At 30.6% G+C, this 24,859-nt stretch overlaps 1 protein-coding gene across 3 annotated transcripts in view; it reads right to left on the bottom strand.

Moving 5' to 3' along the window:
- Positions 1–233: 233 nt before the first annotated feature.
- Positions 234–24,859, bottom strand: part of LOC134278088 (uncharacterized) — a 101,093-nt gene continuing 76,467 nt past the window's right edge. The window contains exons 2-3 of one of the 3 annotated variants that reach the window (XM_062760415.1): positions 911–995; positions 234–709 (exon numbers count right to left, since the gene is read on the bottom strand). In XM_062760415.1, coding sequence (XP_062616399.1) covers positions 442–709; positions 911–995 — 353 coding nt within the window. In that variant the 3' untranslated portion in view covers positions 234–441. Of the gene's footprint in view, positions 710–910; positions 996–9,293; positions 9,613–9,760; positions 9,846–24,859 lie in introns of those variants that run through there. The other 2 variants (XM_062760413.1, XM_062760412.1) reach the window with 2 other exon arrangements.

The following is a 24,859-nucleotide window of genomic DNA, read 5'->3' as shown; positions in this document are numbered from 1 at the left end:
TTTTTTTAATATCTTTAATTATTGATAAAGAATCTAATAAAATTACAAGTAATAATAATCTACATTGCTAATAGGGAGCTCCCAGAAAAACAAAATCCGACTTCTTGAGCAAATGACTGTGGGATCTCGCTAGTTTTAAGATAAGCAATATAACATAAGAATGTATAAGTAAATCATGTTAAAATACATATTTCAAAACATAAGAATCACCAAGTAATTACACAATAGTCTATAACAATTTCAGGGTTGTTTAAAAGCCAAAAAACGTGTAAAAATTAAAGTGGATTTCCAAAGTTCTGTTTTAATCTGGCATTATTGATACGCATATTTTATACGCCTTCCTTCTTTTTACTCTGTTTATATCTTCTTTTTACGCCTAATCAGGTGTCTCATAAATTCAAACCTTTTCAATCGTTTCCTTCCTCAAAGACATGACTTCTTCTATTGACTTTCTTCCGTTACGGTTTGATTTATGAAACAAATGCAAAAAGAAGCTTCCCCTGGAATAAATACTCCTTTGCCCATTGACATGAGATCGAGACGTATTGAGGTTGTATCGTAAACCCCTTCAGAAAAATCTTTATATGGATTTTCATTGCTCTCGTCAAATGGAATGGTGTCATATACATTATCAATACCGAAAACTGTTTTTCTGGAGACAGGTCGACGATCATTGACTTCTTTTGAGGTTCTCTTCCTCGAGCTCTTTCTATAAATTATGAGTAAAAAAATGTTAGAATGATTTTGAAAGAAAATAGACATCATTTGCGTTTCTATTTTTGAATGTTTCTTTTTTCATAATTATGTTTATAAGAAATAACAAGGAAAAGTTATGGTAATTTCACCATTGATAATAAATCACTGAAATAAGAGAAAAAATATAATTTATATTATTAATGTGACTTTCTACCTATGCTGTCTAAACCGCTTGACTGCTAGGATACGCACAATTATTATCGTCACTTCAACCACTCCGATTCCCATCATCAGAAGCACTGAAGACGATTATCACGATGAATTACAATCGTGATTTTTTATAATTCAGAAAGGTTCACAATAATACATAATCATAAGCAATCGACAAAAAATAATAAGGATCGTTTCCATTCCGAAATTCAAAGTAATTTAAAAAAAAGTTTTTCAATTAACAAAAAATCAAAATTCAGAGTTTTATGTAAAATAAAAATAAAATAGAACAGAAAGGAAAATGTAGGTATTTTAACACTGTAAAACAGTTCAGAATCAAGTAATTAAATTCCAAACCAATCTCTTGATTGACATTCGACATCGGGATAGATTCAGCAGTGGACCTGTCAGTGTTCAGCTTTATGTTTGGGGATATTGGTTTTTCTGAGGATGATGCAAAGGAGTCTACAAGAGCACCCCACAATAAAAGAAAAGAATAAAAAGGTTTTGTTTTGTTTTTCATTAAATTTTGATATAGAGATTGATCTTGTCAGAATTGCCTTTTTATCGAATTTTGTATCAATGTTTACGTAGAATTTGATTGAAATACCAATAATAAATAATGAAACTGACTTATTCTTTCAAGGAAATGTAGATATAACTTATGAATATCTAAATATTGAAAACTTTATATTTATATGATATATTATTATGAATCACAAACCAGGAGGAATAATTTTAGATGGAAATTTTAACACTTTAAAAGCAATTTAAGGATGCTTTTCAATCAAGGAATGTAATCTCAAACTCAAATCTTGATTGTGAGTAGACCCTTTCGACATCGCTATATACTGATTTGATGTTTCAGCATTTGGATGACTGTGACTTATCTGGAGACGATCTACTAGTATTGTTGGAGTCTGCGAGAGCAAATAATTATTGATAGAATGTCTTTGCAATTTTTTAAAAAAAATTAAAGCTTGTAATAATCGACCTTGTTATTACATAATAGAAGAAACAAATCTTCGTTGGCATAAAATTTCGTTGTTTTGTCATCAAAAATAGTTTCGTGGAGATTTAATTTCGTTGTTTTGAAAGACATCTTATTCAATATATAGTCAAATAAAATTACGTGTGGGATTTTATTTCGTTGAATATTGTTAACAACGAAATAAACGAAATTTATTCCCCCACGAATATTTGTGCTTTTGCAGTAATAATTAATGCTTAGCACATTTTGATTAACTAACCCATATAATAAATAATGAAAATGGCATTCTTTAACGTTAATCGAAGTAATTTTTAAATTTTTTATCGATGAAGTTAAGTTTTAGAGTTAAAAATTATATTTGAAACACACAAGAACGAAGAAAATGGTAAGAAAGACAATTATTGTTATTATTATTATTATATTAATTTATGAATTTTTTGTAGTCAAAGTTATAGTTTATCTAACCCTTTTCTTTGGTTTGAAGAAACTCCTTTGGCAATTCTTTGGTATCCGTTGACAAGTCATTCATATTTTAATTTAATTAGTCGTTAATTACACGTCGTCGATATATCTAAATGTCTAAAAATTAAAACAAGTTCTACACTCACTAATATTCTATTTCATGCTGTTCAATGAATCAACTTTGAATTCCATATATACTGATCAAATGAGGACCATTCTCGATTACAGTCTGTAAGGATAACCATGAGATATCCAGTCCCACAGTCTGTTAAGAGTACTGAACTTCCAAAAGAACCATGGCAATTACTTGCCGCAGATTTACTTGGATCTCTATTATCAGGAGAAAATCTATTTGAAGTGTCAGATTATAGAAGATATGTTGAAGTTGAAATCCCGGGGAAGGCCACAACCGTCAAAATCATTAAAAGTGGTTTTTAGATGTTCGAAACACATAGTTAACCATTACATATTGTAATCAATAATGGACCTCAATTCATCAGTATGAAATTCAAAGTTTTCGTGGAACAGAATGACACAGAACATAGGCGAGTGATTCTGTTTTGACCAAAGGAAAAGCAAATTAAACAGTCAATACTTATATATATTTCTATGTAACACTTGGATTCCCTATTGTTGCCCCTTTCCTGGCCCCGGGGTCATGATTTGAATAATTTCCAATCTAAACTACACTAGGATGTTTCCTCCCTTGGATTCCCTGTGTATGGCCCCGCCCTACCCCCGGGACCATGATTTGCACAATTTAGAATCCACACTATATCAGCAGGCTTCCATAAAAGTTTCAGCTTTTCTAGCTCAGTGGTTCATGAGAAGAAGATTCTTAAATGATCCCATCCTATTTTTTGTTTTTCTTGATTATCTCGCATTGAAAGGGGCTTGGCCCTTTATTGCAATAAGAAGCAGGTACAGTTTCAATACAAATTAAGCCCTGTATTTTTCTAAGATACGAAAGTGATGTAAGAAATCAAAATTCATTCTTTCTTAATAATAGAAATTCCCTGCAGTAAGAAAACACAAATCGTTTTTCTCATATGGCCTCCTTAATGCTAATTGTGACGTCATTAACTTATGCATTTTCCCGTATTTTCTTAAAAAGTTGCAGAAGATATCAATTTTCAGTGGTATTTTCTTGAAGAAAACATACTCTGCCACCGTCGGCCAGAAAAATTTTGAGATATGTGATTTTTCATAGCATTTTTACATTATATATCTAAACATTAAAGTGGGCGACGGTGGCAGACAGTATTTTCTAAAGGAAAATTAGCACAGAAATGTGTCATTTTGAGACTTTTCTGCATTAAACATGGAAATGTACCAAATTGACGACGTCATATTTCAAGAAAGACCCTCCTTCATGCCATATTTTTTAATTATTTATCATATTCATCTACTCAACTATTGTTGAAGCAAATTTCATAACTTTTAAAGAACATAAAATTTTTTGGGCAAAATAAAGCTCAACCTGTACCTTCTTGTTACGTTTCCTTTACCCAAGGATGCTTTGTACCTAGTTTGGTTAAAATTAGCCCTGTGGTTCTTTAGAAGTCGAAAATTAAATTTCCAAATTTTATTCTAAAAGGAACATACGGTCAAAAACCAGGATGAATTTTGCTATCAAAGAGTCTAAAAAATATTTGCAGTATGTTTCTCAAAATTATACACAATACGAACTTTCGACACCATTGAAAAGGAGTCATTTTCCTTTACTCTTGTTTGAAATAACCAAAATGATTGTAAAATTCATATAATTCGTTGTAGAAAACCGTAGTTTTGTCATCTGATACTTTGAATCAAAATAATAATAATTCTTATCATATTTGCATTATCTAATTGCAATTTTCATTAAGGTTTCGTCAAAGGTCAACATGTCAAAACATTTATTTTTACAATAGCCACAAAACTTTGTGATGTATAAAGTTAATACTTTTACAGTTATAAATTTTTCATTGTTTAAGAGATAGAAAGTATCACTTGATAAAAAAAAAATAGTTGGAATTATATCAATTGAGAAAAATTCTTCTTAAAAATGCATAAATTATTTCTACAATGTTGATTTTCACAAAAAGAACAGAATTAAGCAGCTGCATTTTTCTTTAAATATGCACATTTCTGATACGATTTTTCTCAATAAATATCTTTTTAAAAATATTTGTTATCAAGTGATACTTTCTATCTATTAATCAATAATATATTCATAAACTGTAAACATTTTGATATTATACTACACATATTTTTGGAGCTATTGTAAAAATAATTTTTTAGACATGTTGACCTTTGACGAAACCTTAAGGGTCTAAAGAAATTTGTCATATCTAAAATCTTAGACGAATCTGTCTCTCCGATTTTTGAGAATGGAACTTGTGGAATTTACAAATTTAAAAATGAAAACAAAAAGAAAAAAATGGAACTTAGATAGTAGAAACCTACCAAAGATTCGCCTATTCTCGTTTAATTTGACAAACTCCTGTAACAAACACGTTTTCAGTATATGCTCAATAAATATTGTTTATATATTATTTAAATCAACAAACACGTTTCATTGGCGTCAAGAAATAAACCGAACCCTAAATATTTTTTAATCAGAAAAAAGTGACATATTTTTCTGCTTCAAGTAGATCGACTAATTGAACATGTATTACATTTATAATTCTTTATCGTTTATAATCATATAGGAGCACACGGTGTGTGTGACCGGTCAGCAGGGGATGCTCACTCCTCTATGGCACTTGATCCCACCCTTGAAGATTTTTTTGTTCTGCTCCTATTTTGTATTGTTTTATGGACCTTTGATCTTGAATACTATTCTTTATCTCCTTATGTTTCATTTAAAATAAAATACAATGTTTTGAAGATCTGGATATATATAATATTTATTCATGTTTCTTGATTATATATTCTGGATATGATATATCCCTATATACGTGTAATCTGACTCATGATATTGAGGAACCTAAACGAAATAATATTGTATTTTGTGAAATCTGACATTTTTACGAGCATTTTCATTTTCTATGAATTTCGAGCCTGTCGAACAAACTTTTTAAATTCTTCCTTCTACATACTGAAAAGCAATAAATAAAATATGCACTACTTAAAAATATGGTTAAATATTGAAAAAATTGGAAATTTTGTAATACTTGCTTTACTGCAAAAAGTTATAAAATATTGATTGGTTATGATTTACCTTAGTGTGACAATATACACAAATAATATACATTTATATATGCAATAATTATATAAATTATTGTTTCCATTATCTTGAAATATTTACTCGCTTCAAAACACCTTTTTGATATTCTTGTTTCATCAACTTGCTTATCAATAATTCAACTCGTTTTAGAAATTGTTCATACGTGGAGCAAGCTCTTTTTCCATCTATAAGTGTAAAAAAAAAGAGGCAATTTTGCCTTTATAAATGAATTTTTATAAATCTTATTTCAAACTTAATGTCAAGCGGATTGATACGTTTTCAATCTTAGTCATTGAAACGTAGGCAACACATCCAATGTAAATTAGTTTTTCTGTCTACTTAAATGGTATGTTACAACCAGAATTTTTACATACATATAAACAAACATATAAATATAAGCGTTACTTTTGGTAGCTATTCAAGTGTTTGTTGCATTTTGTTTATTTAACTTTTTCAGTTGATATATTATTTGAATCATTTATGATTCTACATGGATATGATGAAGTGATGTATAAATAAGTTACAAAATTCAAATGCAGTTAAAGATTTTTCTATGAATTTGACGTATGCACTTGTTCATGTACTAATACTTTGGACATTTATATTATAACACCATATGTATATGGTAAATACTTCCTAGCATATAAAGTAAGCAGATGGTACAACTAACACGCGAATGTGTTATTTTCCTTAATATTGAAATGTTCAATCTCGTACATGTGTTTTAATTAAGCAGGTGTTCTTTTAAAAGAAGAATTTTCCTCTAAATGTACATGACTCGTGTACTTTTAATGGGTTTTCAAATAAATGCAATTATTTACTAATACGATAATAAGGACCACCTTACATACGGCCCCTGGTATATTGACAAAAAATTAAATTCCCAAATTTTATTCTAAAAGGAACATACGGTCAAAAACCAGGATGAATTTTGCTATCAAAGAGTCTAAAAATATTTTCAGTATATTTCACAAAGTTATACACAATACGAACTTTCGACACTATTGAAAAGGAGTCATTTTCCTTTACTCTTGTTTGAAATAACCAAAATGATTGTAAAAATCATATAATTAGTTGTAGAGTACCATAGTTTTGTCATCTGATCCTTTGAATCAAAATAATAATAATTCTAATTATATCTGCATTATATTATTGCAATTTACATCAAGGGGCTAAAGATATCTGTCATATCTGGAATCTTAGACGAATCTGTTTCTCCGATTTTTGAGAATAGAACTTGTGGATTTTACAAATTTAAAAATGAAAACAAAAAGAAAAAAATGGAACTTAGATAGTAAAAACCTACCAAAGATTCGCCTATTCTCGTTTAATTTGACAAACACATGTAACAAACACGTTTTCGGTATATGCTAAATAATTTTTTTTATATATTATTAGAATCAACAAACACATTTCATTGGCGTCAAGAACTAAATCAAACCCTAAACATTTTTTAATCAGGAAAAAGTGACATATTTTTCTGCTTCAAGTAGATCGACTCATTGTATTACATTTATAATTCTTTATCGTTTATAATTTATAAAGGAGCATACGGTGTGTGTGACCGGTCAGCAGGGGATGCTCACTCCTCCATGGCACCTGATCCCACTCCTGATGATTTGTTTGTTCTGCTCCTATTTTGTATTGTTTTATGGACCTTCGATCTTGAATACTGTTTTTTATCTCCATATGTTTCATTTAAAAAAATACAATGTTTTCAAGATCTGGATATATAACATTTATTCATGTTTCTTGATGATATATTTTGGATATGATATTTCCCTATATACATGTAATATGACTCATTATAATGAGGAACCTAAACGAAATAATATTGTATTTTGTGAAATCTGACATTTTAACGAGCATTTTCATTTTCTATGAATTTCGAGCCTGTCGAACAAACTTTTTAAATTCTTCCTTCTACATACTGACAAGCAATAAATAAAATATGCACTACTTAAACATATGTTTACATATTGAACAAGAGGCCCATGGGCCACATCGCTCACCTGAGTAACTTGGGTGATGCAGTTCTTACCAGATTCCCCCTTTTGCTATACCTATCATGCCAAACTACCCCCTTCCCTTTTATGATTTTAAGAATTTAATATCTACACTACCCAAGGATGCTTCCATATAATTTTTAGCTTTCCTGGACCAGTGGTTCTTGAGAAGAAGATTTTTAAAGATTTGTTCTATATGTTTCAATGTAAAAATTAGATTCCCTATTGTGGCCCCGCCCTACTCCCGGGAGTCATGATTTTAACAATTTAATATCTACACTATTCAAGGATGATTCCACATAAGTTTCAGCTTTCTTGGCCCAGTGGTTCTTGATAAGAAGATTTTTAAAGATTTGCTTCATATATTTATATGAAAAACTTGGACTACCTATTGTGGCCCTGCCCTACCCCCGGGAGTCATGATTTTTACAATTTAATATCAACACTACCCAAGGATGCTTTCACATAAGTTTCAGCTTTCCTGGCCCAGTGGTTCTTGAGGAGAAGATTTTTTAGTGACCCTACCCTATTTTTGTCTTTTCTTGATTATTTCCCCTTGTAAGAGGACTTGGTCCTTTTAACAATTTTAAAATTCCCTTTACCAAAGGATGCTTTGTACCAAGTTTGGTTAAAATTGGCCCATTGGTTCTTGAGAAGAAGTCGAAAATGTGAAAAGTTTGCAGACGGACGGACGGACGGACGACGGACAAAATGTGATCAGAAAAGCTCACTTGAGCCTTCGGCTCAGTTGAGCTAAAAAAAATACTAGCTTGACTGCAAAAAGTTATAAAATATTGATTGGTTATGATTTACCTTAGTATGACAATATACACAAATTATATACATTTAAATATGCAATTATTACATAAATTACTGTTTCCATTATCTTGAAATATTTACTTGCTTCAAAACACCTTTTTAAATGATAGCATATACTAGCAATAAGTCCGACAATAATTTATTATATATGTACATTAATGTGCATGATTCAGCATTTTTACAAGAATAAATTTATATTTAGATATGTCAACCACATGTTCATTTATATATTAAATATATTTTACCTATTAGCTGTTCAATCTCTAGAGATCTGCAATTAATTCATCGGCGATTGATTCTGCTTAAGAAAGATTTAAAATACATATAACAATTAAAATTCATAGTATGCATAGTTTCCATTTAAAATTGATTCCTTGAAAACAATTAAATATTAAAAATCATATCATCAAAAAGTTGATGAATTTGAATATGAAAAATAAAACAATTAGAAGAATTTGAATATTCTGTGCCTTGAATTTGAGTTGAGTATGTAAATGTGATAATTAATGAAACATACATGCATTAATATGTTTTCACCAGAAAAAATTTTCACGACTCATTCCTGTGTTTATTTCCCTTAAAAAACGCACTTGCCCAAAATTGTTTCGCACTACATTTTTAATGATATACACTGTATAATCCTTAGAAAATCACATATCTCAAAATGTTTTTGGAGATGCATGTTCTCCATATTATCTAAAAGAGAATGCATAAAATTGTATCCTCTTAAAAGGTTTAAGACAATATGGGAAAACACACACGTTCAAGACGTCTTTATAAGCACTTAGTAGGTCATCTGAGTTTTTAAAATATGCACAAATCTATGATAGTACTAATTTAGAGTCTTTTTTAGCCCTTCACTTTTTACTTTGGTCACCCTAACTATTGTGCAATCTCAACCCAATTACTTTGTTTCCTTTTTCGAACCTCTGAATGTTGAAAACATTGGGTGTGTTTCCTCTACTGGCCTGCTTCCGCTTATTTTTGAACTTCGAAACAAACGAGTATAAAAACTTCCTCTGGAATATTCGTTCCAGCCACCATTGACATGAGATCTTCGTTTTGAGGTTGTATCATAAACCCCTTCAGACAGATCTTTATATGGGTTCTCATCGAATTCTTCCTCTGGAATTGTGGCATATACGTTATCAATACTACAGACTGTCTTTCTGGAGACAGGTCGACCGTCATTTTCTTTACTGCGTCTTATCGTGTTGCTTCTGTAGAACAAAAGAGAATCTCTTGTAGAAATGGACGAAATCTCAAGTATTTTATTGTTGAATCCTTTATTTTTCTTTCTATCTTACATTGACAAGAACAGTTGCTACAATGCGAAGGAAATATGATTGATTTTATTGTGTTTCTTACTTATTCTGTCTAAATCGCTTGACTGCTAGAATTCCCACAATAATTATCGTCACTTCCACCACTCCGATTCCCACCATCAGAATCACTGTTTAAACAATGCAAGAAATATAAAGCTTCCTACATAGACTCATTTTATCTTATTTAGTCATTTTACAACAATTGAAAACAAACTCAGGTATTTAAATTATTTCAAAAGGCTAATAACAATTAAATAAATAGTCTTTTTCTTTATATCATAAGGGTTATATTACTAGAAATCTTGTTTGATTAATTGACATAAAAAACTGCGTTTTTATGAATGAAACATAAAGCAGCAGAAATGGTGTTAGAGAAGGTTTTTTTCTATAAACAGTTAAGAATCCTAATTTTCAAACCCATTTCTCGACTAGGAGCAGACGTTGTGGGTTTCGTTGACGATACCGCATTTATTGTTGTACTGGATGAGTTCGGTATTTCTGAATTTATTGAATGTTGTGTGTCTGAAATCAAAGTCGAGATAAATATTGATTGCTCTTGTATAAATAGAGGATATTCAATGTTTTGTTGATAATGGAATTTATTGAATTCACGTGTGGGACAGGCTAATCGCACTCGTAAAATATAAAAAAAAAATCGTGTTTCACGAGTGAAATAAATTCCATATTCAACTACAAAACATTGAATTTTCTGTTTATTACATTTTCTTTAAATTTCCCTTGGCGTATTTGTCTTCTTGTAATACAGTCACAGGCTACATGACGTCATAGTTGAGCGGTTGATACGTCATAGCTAAGTGATGCGAGATTGAAAACATTGTAAACATGGATATCAGACATAGTGTGGGGGGAATTTTGGCAGTCTTATTCTCTGTCAGAATGGTTTATTTACACTCTCTCTATATATATTATTATAACAGTCCGAGGAATATTTTTACAACAATCTTCGTTATTAGAAGGTAAATCGAGAGTTAAATCACGCTTCTGATATTTGTCACACTGTGAAAGGATATCATTTTTATTCAATGAATAAATTACAGTATTTCATTTTTGAAAATGTGATAATACCGGGTACATGTATACAGAAATACTATATAATCTTTCAAAACTCCTGCTTTGAAGAAGAGAAAAAGGTTCCATGAAATTAATCAAAGGTTAAGTAGACACCTATCCACTTATTGTACTTGAGTTCTGAGGAAATGATTGCTTCGAGGAACTCAGAACTCTAAGTCAAAACACTTGACTCACAATATAAAATTTAGATTTGTACATGTCGAATCTACGTTTCAAATTGAACTCTTGATAAAAGACACTACATAATCTGACACCTCTTTTACATATAGAAATTTCTTACTGAATATAAACGTTAACTATAATCAAGTTAAATAATAGGAGAAGCTACTGACAAGCTTAAATAGCTTTCAACAATCTCGTTTAAAGAAGGTTTTTTTTATCTTTCTAAAGAGAGTTAAGAATTTTAACTTTGAAACCCATTTCTTGACTGAGAACAAACGTTGTGGTTTCTGTTGACGTTACAGCATTCAGTGTTGTGCTTGGTGAGTTCGGTATTTCTGAATTTATCATATGTTGTAAGTCTAAATGCAAAGCCAAGAGAACTATTTATCACCCTTGTATAATAACGGGTACATGTATACAGCAATGACATAAAATGTTTCAAAACTCCTGCTTCGAAGGAAAGAACAAGGTTCCATCATGTTAATCAAAGTTTAAGTAAGCACTTATTCACTTATTGTACTTGAGTTCTGAGGAAATGATTGCATCGAGGAACTCGGAACTCGGTGTCAAATCATTTGACTCATAAGGTAACATTTAGATTTACACATGTCGACTCTACATTTCAAATTGAACTCTTGATAAAAGACACTACAGAATCTGACACATCTTTTTGATGAAGAGATTTGTTACTGAATATAAATATCGTGAATGATCATCAATTTGTAAACCCAGGCAAGCTGCTGACAAGTGACTGATCTTAAATGGCCCTGTTTAAAGTCGGTTTTAAACGAATTCTCTTGATTTGCATTCTTTAACTGGACTTTTGAGCATGATTACTGATCACTATATTCATTTTTTCACTTCAAGTTAAAAATTGAATTGTTTTCGACTCATTTTGTAAAAAAAAAAAATAAGCAGTTCATATCTTTGTTCCTAAAACAATTTAAATTCATTCTTTATGTTTTATTTATACATGCCATATTGCATGAACATATTTAAATTAACTTAAATAAAAATATCTTGCATTTTGTTAAACAAATACTTTTCGATAATTTAAAAGTGTTTATATTTTAGACATACTTCTAAGAATGTCATCTAATCAAAAGACTGTACGATGAATTATTATTTTCATTTCATTCATAATCTCTATATCTTGAAAGTTTCGTTAGGTTAGAGAATTTTATTATAAATAAAAATTAAAGTTAAAATAACAAACTGTATTCCATTTAAAAAATCAATTTGTAAATACAAATTAAGGTGCAGAGAAACACGGACCTCCTAAAAAGAGATAAGATCATAGGCAGGGTTGGGGTTGGAGCTTCCTTTGCCGAACGATCCAACCCCTCGTAAGGTCCTTGCCATGTTCGAGAAATGAAATACATGGAGATAACGAACAGTATTCAAGCTCAACAGCCCACGAAACAATACAAAATAGGAGCAGAGCGAACACAGACCTCCAAAACAATAAAGGTGGACTAATTGAGGAGTGATCATCTCCTGGTGACCGGTCACACCTGCTGTGTGCTACTTCGTCGTCAATATTGAATTAACAATAGGTATGAGAAAGTAACAGTGTTTTTTTTTTATATCGAGCTCACCGGGATATATCGTATCGACATAACAATGGAAATAAATAAAATGCTTATTAATCGACAAAACATTGTCCATAAATCTAAATGTCAAATTGGAGGCAATAGCAAGAGTTACCTTCTTTTTACGAAAAAGTACCGTCGACAATTCACTGTGTAATAGTAACCTAACTATTACTTTAAAAACCCAATTAGCATATGATTGTATGTGCTGATGAAGTCATTATTTTGACCATAGAACAAACGAAACCATGGGTTTCAAGTTGTCTGCTGATATTCTTTAATCCATAATGTAATTTTTCGTCAATTACCCCTTTGAGAAATTGTTCAAATGTATTATTCAATGCATTTTATTGAATTAGGATTGTAAAATTATTTTTTAAAAATTAGTATTAACTCTTTCTCCATTTTTCTTACCAGTAGTAATAATAACGCGTGTGGTTTTTAAGGTTACGCCTGCTGTTAAGGGCAGTGATGGCAATGAGCTGTACCATGCTTTTGGTGTAGAACTCAGAACTTGAGTCGTAATCTCTGTTGATGTTTTTGGACGAGTAGCTGTCAGATATGGGAGAGTTGTTTCTGTTGTTTTTCTTTTGACTTTTGTTAATTTCTCTTTTGCTGTTGTTGATTGAGTCGTTGAAGTTATTGATTTTTTTGTTGTAATTTTTGAAATTGTTTTAATTGTAGTGGGGATTTGATGAGGAAATAATGCTTTTGTTGATGACTTTGTCGTTTTTGTCCCCGGTGTCATTGATGTTTTTGAAAAAGGAGTTGTTGTTGACGCAAAAACTGTCTCTATTGTTGATCTTCTTAAATATTTCAATACTGTTAGAAAAAAAGAAGTTTTTCTCAGGTATATAACAGGATTAAAAAATGGAATGTCTACATTTAAAAATGCAGATTAAATCATGCAGGTTGGTAAGACTTCATATGTTGAGAAATTGAATATTATTGTAGTGCAAATCAACAATGTATTGTATTTTAACTCATTTCTTGAAAAGTGTAACATCATTACATTGTCAATAATGATTGATCTTTGTAAGTCATTTGGATGTTTACATTTTAGAAGTAAGGCTCATGCTCAAGTTGAATCTCATAATTGAATTTTTTTCATATATACAGTGGACCTTCAGATATCCGGACGCCAGATATCCGGATGCTTCAGTATCCGGACGATTTTTCATCGGAGCGAAATTTTTAAATGATATTTTTTCTTGTTTAGCTGGTATCCAGATTCAGATATCCGGATGCTTCACATATCCGGAAAAATTTATTGGGAACCAAAGCGTCCGGATAAATGAGGGTCCACTGTATTATATAAGAAGAGATTTTGAATCATATAACAAAGTATAAAAAATTCAGAAATAAATTAATATGAGAAAAAAATTTGCTTATGTATTGTGTACTTTTTGACATTTTCAATACTTAAGTAAAACAGAGTAATTGACATTTTGCAATAATTTCGTAAGGAATGAAGTTTATGTCAACTTATATTATACGATATAACATAACTTGGGACAGTTAACGCTTTATACACCGCGAAGCGGTTTATAAAAAAGCGTAAACTGCCCAAATTTTGTTATATCGTATAATATGAGTTGAAATATGATTCATTTTTTAAAATTTAATTTCAGTGCAGACAGTGAGACAATTTTTTCCCCAGAATAAGACTTCACATTGATTAAATTTTAAAAGTAACGTCAAGCGGAGTAAAACGTTTTTTGACGTTACGGTAACTCATTGTGACGTAGGCAAGTTATATATGTTATACAAAATGGATAAAATCTTTTATCCAAACAAATGACGTGTTAAAAGTAAATTCAATTATTATCGGATAATATGTATTATGTAAATTCGGTAACTCATTGTGACGTAGGCAAGTTATGTTATACAAAATGGATAAAATCTTTTATCCAAACAAATGACGTGTTAAAAGTAAATTCAATTATTATCGGATAATATGTATTATGTAAATTCTTGTAAATATCTAGAATTTGACATATCTTTATTAAAAAAACTTACCTTTAAGACTAAGTCGAAAGCCTTTATTTGTAAATTCATCATTGTTGGAGTGAAAAACGATCATCAATTTGTTTCCTTTTGCTATTCTGTATTCTGTTCGATTTGTACATTGCTTAAAGATTGTGAAGTTGTAGTCTTTGATTTCTTGAATCTATTAAAATTTGTTTGTTATAAAAACGAACTTGTAGAAATATGTCATTGATTTCCTAAATCTAGTGAAACTGGTTTAAATATGGTATATACATGTAGATATAATTCTAAGAAGAATATATACAAACAGAAGAAATAAAAGGATTGGTGAAAGCACCCGAAGTAAATGCACGTGATTTTCTGTATCTAATTAAATGTGTTGATACATATAATATCTTATTAGAATTGTTAGTATATTTTTTCTATAAAAAACTTAAAGAAAACATCATAAACCATAAAAATACTAAAAAAAAAAAACAAGCATATATTTCAATTTTTTAAAGCCAAAGAATAATCTGGCATGTCTGTAGTTCATTCTTCATATATTATGTACACTGTATATAACATTTATAAATCTTTAATACTTGACCTATTAAAACACTTAATTCGTCCCTATAGCACATTTAAATTTGTTATGATTTACTTCATTTTAAATTTTGATTGTTTCAATTTCTTTATTTAATATCATGTAGGATCTTCTTATTTGTTTTCGAACCAATGAAAGATAGTCCTTGTAAAGTATAATAACATGAATTTTGTTTATTTTCTGAGAAATTTATACCTTTCTAATATATAATAGTCAATACTCTACCTTTAAGTAGTCTTCACATGGGAATCCTGGAGTATGGTGAATATCCATTTTTATCGAGATATAAATCGTCTCTGTTACGTCAGGTGCTGTCACTATCCATGTATAATTTGTGTTCCTCTCATAGTTAATCCATGGATATCCTGGTGATGTGATATTAATCTCCTCAGATAAAGGGATATATATTTCCTTTAATGTAGTGTTAACACCGAAACAAATGTCTAAAACATAATTATATATAACTGATCAAAGTAAATAGTTTTATGTTTCCGAAGTAAAATAACATTTTAAAAAAATCTGGATCTTAGGTATTTGCGGATTCTCAACCTTTTAAATTATTCAGTTTATAATTCCAATGTCCAGTCAAGATCTCATAATTATAATTTGATAATATAATGATCGGAGCATTACGGTAATAATTTTGTATTGAATTACAAACTAATAATTGTACAATAATTGTAATAATTGTAAATATTTATATAAAAAAAAACACAAAAGAAAATCGAAGGGAATCTATGAGTGTTTTAATACTTACTGAACCAAAATGCAGTAACTACTGACACAAAATATAAATTCACTGCATACATGTTTTCTTCTTATAGGATTTTAAAAATAATTATCTATATACATCTAGCCTCGTTTAAAATGACAAACCACAATTTGTAATATCAATAAATGTATGATCTGAATCAATTTATATTCGTAGATAGGGAAACAATTTATTTAATTAATTTAAAGTACACACATTGAGTTGAAGGTCGAATTGATTTTAGCTTCTGGGTTCAAATTTTAATTGTGTTGAAGATGTATTACATGTGAATGTGCTTATAATTACGATTTTAAGTCTAATGTATTGGCATACACACTACTAAATAAAAAAACCCAGTCATTTTAAAACATATGCTTACATAAATAGATCTTACAGTTTCGATTTGTTTTCCCCAGCTTGAAGAAAGGGTATTATAATGATTGGGTAGTCAGTCTGCCTAGTTGTTCATGAGTTCGTTACGCCTGGGGGTTCCTGACTCTTATCCACAAGTCCACGTAAAAAAATGAATGAAATGTACACCGAAGATTTTCACAGAATGCTTATTACATAATGGCATCATGCATTTATTTTACTTTTTGATCGGACACTTATGTTGGGTTAAAATCGTATTTTAAGCGGGGATATAATTTTCTGACTTCATTGTTTAATGGAATTATATGTCATATAATTGACTGTTAGGAGGAAAATCTTTTGTTCTTGATTTCTTTCATTATAAAGGCCCAAAGAAGAAAACTAAGAAACAATAAACGAAGGAAATGAAGATAACGAACAGTATTCAATCTCAAAGTCCATAAAACAATACAAAATAAGAGCAAAGCAAACAATCAGAGGTGGGATCAGGTGCCATAAATTGTATTTGCTGACAAGGTCATCGATCGACCATAGAACTTGCAAAATGATGATTTTAAACGAGACTGATGAATAACAATCAGACTAATGAAACTAATTAGCATTGCCTTTATATTTTACCCGACCCTAAAAAGAAGTGTCATTTTTGCTACTGACTTGAACTTATATTTATATACTTGGATAAATATCTCCCCCACACCCGCCTTTGTATATCGAAACAAGAGGTGTTATAATTTACATCTGGTCGCATGAATTTCCTTATAATGGAAATATTTCATTCATTAAATATAAATTAGCAGAATTTCCTTATCAATTTTTAACATTTCTTGTTAACTTTGAATTTTGATACAAAGGCATGGGAATAAAATTAAGTAAACACAATAAAGGATAAAAGGGAATTCCATTGACTTCCTTGATATTTGATAACGATCCTCTTATGCAGCTGATGCATTATATCATTAAATTTTTACCACTTCTACCTCTAATTGTTAATCGGAGTTATATACAGTATATTTATATTCTCAAATCTAGCAAATTGATCATGAACGTCATGTTTATTCTCAAACTAAATTAATTCATATGAAAATCATCAGTGCTTTGGCAACCAAATAGTTGAAATAATCAATGAACATACCATCTTACTTAATATTAACCTTGTCATTTCATTTGCAATGAATATAAACTCATAGAAAGGAATAGTTGCTTTGACAAACACATTATCAAGAATTTGTCGTGATTTACTGACCAGAGACTTCTCTCCCTCCATATTTTGTCAGACTTTAATTAAACCATGTACACGAGTTAATAAAATCAAGATTCATTTTATTAATAAGAAGCAAAATGTTTAGTCAAGGAGCTAATTTCCTTTTTAACTTGCTATACCTAATAATATCAACACATAAAAACATCTATCAAAATTCGAAGTTCAATCTGACTAACTTATTCATTTATTCATTCATTCATTTGACTAACTCATAAATTCATATTTTGTACTTATTGACAAATCATGACATTTCAATGTAGAGACACTGCTAAGTTGATTACAAGAAATATCAACATGTATATTTACTACATATTAAACTAAAACATGTTTCATTTCTAATTATGCTCTACGTTGCATTACAATTATGCCTACTGCTAATTAAGGTTTCATAATTTTATGAAAAAATCATTGTTTGAATCTTCATATAAAAGAATCTCTCTTTCAATGGTCCTGACTAATCATTCGTAGTGATTTCATTTCTGCAATCATGCAATTTCATTGCATTTTTTTCCCTATGTTTTTGAATATTTCTTTGTAAAATCGCCACAATCATAAATTTCTTTGTTCCAAATTGAATTCCATTTATTTTGTTCACTATATCCTGAAAAGCCCATAATAGATCAAATAGCACTTACATTCATAATCACTAAAAAAACCAAGATGGCCACTAAAGGCAAATAAAGCATACGATATATGACTTATACCTCATCCCAGTCAACCTCATAAAATTAATATGCAATGGGATCTCGTTTGTTCATAAAAAACAAAGTCAGGGGTTCAGTTGATCATACATTGACAACAGCGAGCATCAATTTAATTGTATAAAAATTTAGGTTCAACCATCCCCTTTCTTCTCCATATTATGAACATATGCAAATCTTCACTACACACTCAGCAGACTATTTAAAGTTAAAATTAACTTTTTCGGCCTTTGCATTATAGAAATACAAAATACACATGATAATTCTTTTTAAAGGTATATTCAGATAAAGAACATAATTCAAGCTCAGAAGTCCATTAAATATAACAAATTTTAAAGCAGAGCAAACATGGACATCTAAAACATCAGAGGTGGGGTCAGCTGCTATGGAGGAGTAACCATCCCCTGCCGACCGGCGGATTATTTAAATAGATGGATCGGAACAATTTTGTGGTCAAATATAATACAAAATTATATCATGAAACGAGTCAGGCAAAAAATACTATCCAACAGTTAATGGTATTTGCTGAAAAATATTAGTACGAACATAGAATATAGGAAATTCTGACTTTAAATGATTGAGGTTGTTAAAATCTTTGTAACATCAACGTATATGTGAGTTCCCTATATAGATTTTAACATCAGAAATTTTCGTCTTTTTAGACAAATTTGTTTCGGGCTCGGTGAATATTGTACTCCTCAGATGGCTAAATCATTGCATTGACCTCAAAAAACAGCAATATTTGTATAATATATCTGTAGTAAAACGTATGAATTGATTCATCCTCATTGAGAACGAGGACAGAAAGAATCGAGTGTCGTCCCGGCCAAACTCTTTATCTTTCCTCAGCATTGGTGTCGGTAGCAAATTGAATAGGGATTGGGTTAGGGAGTTCATACCAAAAAAAACCCACCTAATTTTCAATGTCTGTATTATGTATGTCTTCGCAGAAAAGTTGGGGCCCCGCCAACCCTAGCCTCCTCAGTTCCAAGGCCTATATTTTACATACATTTATGTATGATCATAACTGGTATGACGTTGAAAACATTAATAGATTTGAATTAACTTATAAAAGATGAAAATTTTAAGTACAACAAAGCAAATGACAGTAAAATAATTTTTATAGCATGGAAAAATCAAAATTGAACTCGATGCTTTTAGCCGATCACATATAGCCCCCTATATATACCAAACTCATAACAGACAAGAAAAACTTTTATAAAATTTAAGAGAACCTAAAATATTTAAGAGGTCTATATCAGATCACGAAGTGACCTCATCTGCAAAAAAATGACTCGGCCATACTAATTTTTTCCATAGTGCGTTTTTTTTTAAATCGATATTTATGCTCTTAGAAAAGACATTTCATATTTTTCTAAGTGTCTGAAAGTGTTCTCAAAGTTAGCGCAAATTCAAAGTGCGTAAATTTTCAGTGCATTGTAACACGTCACTACTTGCTGCGGTTGAAGGTTTCATATTTCCACCTAAAGTCGGTACTCAGTACCACTGAGAAGCGAGGAATCTTGTGTGTCGGTTACTACTGTGATATGGGATTCCAGTTTTTACGATCTTAACAGGAGGACCGGTCTGCTGTGGGATTTTAACCATACTTAGACCAGGCGAGCAACTTCAATATTTTGAAACATTTCCAAGCTTGAGTATTTCCGCTTGGAAAATAAACTATGCTTATTCTTAACAAAATTTAATATCCAGTAATTTTTATCATTGTACATGATTTAGCATAAATATCATTGTTTACAAGGAAAAAATGCAACGAAAATAGAATTTAGTTACACAAATGTGCTGCAAATTGCAAAATATATATCTATATGTTTTTTTCCATGAAACAGATTGCTGTCGTAACAATCTGTATCAGGGATGGATGTTTATTCTGGGTAACATTTCAAAAAACAAAGCTGAAACCACCTCTGATGTTTTTAGGGGTCTCTGTTTTTGTCCTGTTTAAGTTTCGAATTTTTAACTGGATTTATCAGATTGATCAATGTTGTCATCTTCTCCTTTTACACTTATAAATTAAGATCATTTTGAAATTGCTCTGAAATTTATGAAAATAAGGAGTTCATGTACAGTTGTATATGTACTTGATTTATACATCCAAGAATATTTTGTCCAAATTATCTTTACACCCGTATGCCTCAATTTAATCAGAATTATTTTTTTATAATCTGCAATAAAATTATAGCCTGAATTACCTGATATCTATTCAAATACGTCGAAGTTGAGTTAACTAAGGTTCGTTATACGATGGAACTTTATTAAAAAAAATTGCAGTATAAATCACAAACAAACATATCTGTGAACTTTTTAAGGACATAAACACGAAATCCTAGAAATTTCGAAGGTGGCACCCGGCGTCTACGAGTAAAAGCGCCCTCTGTTGACCGTGCACACCTGTTGTGAACACTATGGTACACGTATTGTTGAAATGGATGGAAGAGAACATGTTGTGTAGGAATACATCGTATATATAATCTAAGGAAATGATCAATTAAGATTGTGCAATTAGTTTGTTTTACTTATGCTCGCTCTCTTTCTTTCTTACCAGTAGTTATTGTAACAGGTGCCGTTTCTGATGTTTTGTTTATCGTTGCTGTTGAGGGTATTAATTTCGATCAACTGTACAAAGTTGTTCATGCTGAATGCAAAATTTCATTCAAATTTCTTTTGATGCTGTTGGTTGAGAAGCTTTATTCCTAACATTGGCTGATATTTTTGTTTTATTGTTGTAAATTCTAGTGTTGAAGATGTTTTTGTTAATTTTTTTTTACTTTACTCGAAGTCTAGCTTTTGTTTGTGAAAGAATGGTTTTCTGTTGTATTCTTTGTCGATTTTCTTTCTGTGCAGCTGACATTTATGCCTTTGGTAATGTATTGCTGTCAGACTTTCCTCCAGTTTCTTTGTCGAATCTTATATCTTACATCGACAACAACTTCCAAAATATAAACTAAATATATTTGATTTATTTCAATGTTTTCTTTCCTTTGTTGTAGTCTTGCATACAGTCTCATCACGACTTCAGTTTTATCAGAATTTTTTACTAATTTTCCAGACACAGTAAATGCGCATGATTATTGCAAGGGTTTCACTTTGATTTTAATATATTACTAAGGTTCTAGACAGTCATACAACTGTAAAATTTTAAGTCCAAGAATTTATTTACTATAGAAGCCATACCGTTAGCAATTAAGAAATAAATTTAAGCCGGGTTGTTGGTTTATTTTTCTGTTTTCCATTTTTAACTTTAGACTATACCCCATATAGGTTTGGAACCTAACAAAAGATGGTTCATTTCGTTTTATTAAGCATTTCTCACCCTGTTTGGTGATAGAGTGAATGACTTCATTGATCCCCACTATTATTTAGTTAAATACATATTATTTGCTGAAACTTTGAGTATGTTGGAACGGTTAGGCTTAGGAACTTTCATGGTTCTTTTAGACCTTAAAAATGCTTTCCTATAGCTACCAGTTTACACCTCTGATTTTAAGTTGAAGGGGTACAAAATTAACAAAAATATTCATATTGACAAGTGTATGCCATTCGGATTAACTGTGAGACATGCTCATTCGTAAAGTTTGAGTCCATTTATAAACCATAAATAAAACAAGATTCAATTTGATCATGTAGTCCACTATTTCCCCCAGACAGGTCCTACAATAAATTGGTATTTTTAGGTTTTATTAATACAGTCACAGTGACTGTTACTTTACCACCAGAAAACTAACAGATTAGTAATTGTTACTAGAAACTTTCAGTCGTTATATAGGAATTATATTACATTATATAAGAAAGTATACTAGACCAGCTAGTTTTAACTAGAGTTGCATACACATAGCGTTGGTTCATATGAAATAGGGTGTCGGGGTATTTGTGAAACTCATTTGGCTTTTTTGACATGGCCAAAATCATGGCGAGGGACTACAATATTTAAAGGCATTACGTTTTTGTAATCGGTACTCTAGCAATTACCTTGTCTGCATAGTATTTTGGGAGATGAGTTGAGAGAAAGCGAAATATTTTACATTCTGACAATAGTACCTTTGTCACCATTTTAAACATTAAAATATCGAAATCACACAGAGCTATGTATTTGTTAAGGGTTTTGGTCTTGAAGGTCCTCATGCATTCAATTTAAAGGTCGGCATATTAGAAGAGGGAATTATTTTATAGCTGCTTCTCTTCCTCGTCTTCAGTGGCACAGATTCAGACAAGTCTTTTCATATGCCATACAACTACCTACAACAGTCCAGCATCAATACTCAGATTTATATATAACATTGACCCAAGAACTGTTAAACCACTTCCTGTTTTTAAACACGTAAAAATTATGACAGCATTGCAGCAGTTCGACAATTTCTGCCAAGTGTACAAGTGTAATCAAAGTTGACCATCAAATCTAACGAATTCATTCATTTGTAGCCTATATTTCATTGAAACAGTTCTCATTAAGCACATTTAAAACATACATAGTTGCAATGTCTTATTTTTGCAAAGCACAAATTTAACTTGATACAACAGAAAAATTTGAAATAATCTGATACTTCTTTACTTTGTGTAGATTCAACTTTGTCCAAAGCATGACATTTAGGGGTAGGTTGGGGCCACACAAGGTGGTCAAAGTTTTGTAATCAGGGAAAATATAGTAAAACAAGCATACCTCAGAGCCCGGTACAGAAGATTTTTCTTCATTACAAGTATGCTAGTAATTGTTCAGATCCATTACCCCATAGGGTGAAAATGAAATCAAAACATTATCGCACATCTACAGGAAACCATTTATCATATTTTATTAGATTAATTGAATTCTGCTTAAGATATTCGAAAGGTTAGATGAAGAAGAAAGTGCGACAGATGGACCATCAGACGGACAAGGGTAACGGCTTTATACCCGACTTGGACTAAGAGCGGGTATTATAACAATTCTTACATAGCTTTATTTTAACAATTTAAAACAACCAACGATGAAGAATGCAATTTTTCTTTTTTATCAGAATCGGTATTATTATTTTTTTCAATTGATGAGTAATATCAGCAAATTAAGATATATGCAAGTATAAAGAACACAAAGAAAAAAAAGGTATATATATGTATTTTATTTATTCTTAAACATAGGAAAATAGTTAAGGAATTTCATTTTCAAACCCATTTCTAGTCTGAAAATAAATGTTGTGGTTTCTGTTGATGTTACAGCATTCAGTGTTATGCTTGATGAATTTGTTATTTCGTAATCTATCATATGTTGCGAGTCTGTAAGCCAAGTCAAAAATGTTTATCGCCTTTGTAAATAAAATGTTTGAAAACTCCCCTCTATGAAGGAAATATCGAGTGCTTTGCTTATCCAAAAATAAAATCGAGTTTTTCAATTATACAATTTCCTAAAATAAAGTAGTACATGCATTAAGTAAAACCTAAAATGTCTTCTCAATATATAGCTCTAAAGATTTTCGGAAAGTTTATTCTCGTTTGCCATGGGTTCAATAAAATTAAAATGTTAAATATACGCTAATCCAATTTTTTTTCATCAATTTGAATTTTGGGGCAAAAACGAGCGGTTATATTTTTTTCATATTACGGAGAGGCATAAGTAGAGAAGTATCTTATAACAAAAAGAAAAATTATCTATATATTGTGTAATACCTTAAACTCAGCTTCTCTTAAATTCCAAGAAAGATTTTACGACCTTGTTTTTGAATACAGCCTATCCTTAAGTCATATTTTGTCTAATAATTAATTTTATGGGAAAATAAAATAGTTTATGACAACAAGTTTAGATATAAGTATTTTATTTTGTATTTGTCATATTGTTATTCAACTCAAGCCTCTAGAGTTTACGCGTAATCTATTACCGGAAATGAAACATGACTCAGTGCGAGTAAATTTTATCTGCAGTTAACTCTGCATCATTCTGCATACCTCGGAATGCGCGCTTTTAATTGGTCTTTGAATATGTGATTCCCCGGGGATTTTACAGGGGTCTGAATCGTTTGCGGCATTCCTTGATTGGGCAACGCACTGTAAGGACGATTTAAATTAACTGGTTAAATAGTTAATAACTGGTTAACAGGCGATGCTTAATACTCCTCCAAAGCACCTGATCCCATCTCTGATTTTTCCAACGGTCCGTGATTTTGCAAATTCTCACGATTTCTGTTTTGTGTACCGGATTTATGAAATTCATCTTTCATACTTCTTTATCTAATGTTTTAGGGGCCCTTAAACCGTATGCGTGAAAACTTCTCGAGAGTGCCGTTAAACAATCTGCAATTAATTTGATTTCACATTTTTAGATTAATTTTTTTTTAATTTGATCTTTTATGATGATTTAAAAGATTAGCAATTCATAATTTTGTTCTTGAGAAGACAAAGAAAAAAACCATTGTTTATTATGTCTTATCAAAACATACCATACTATAAACATACATGTATTTAAGTTAATTTAATGAAATTAAGCAAAATCGATAAATTTAAAACCCTTTTATCATTTTAATAACAGCCTTCTTCGAATGTCGCTTTATTAAAAAAATTGCACCAAAAATATCTCATTTCTTTGGTATGTATGTTTTTAGGAAAAGTAACCCACTTACCTGTAGCTCCGATGCAATTTTTTAAAGTCAG

This window comes from Saccostrea cucullata, unplaced genomic scaffold, assembly GCF_032062105.1.
Source record: "Saccostrea cucullata isolate Sc308-1 unplaced genomic scaffold, CSIRO_AGI_Scuc_v1 ctg2355, whole genome shotgun sequence".
In the NCBI taxonomy this organism is placed as follows: domain Eukaryota; kingdom Metazoa; phylum Mollusca; class Bivalvia; order Ostreida; family Ostreidae; genus Saccostrea; species Saccostrea cuccullata.
This window is presented reverse-complemented; position numbering and strand designations above follow the sequence as displayed.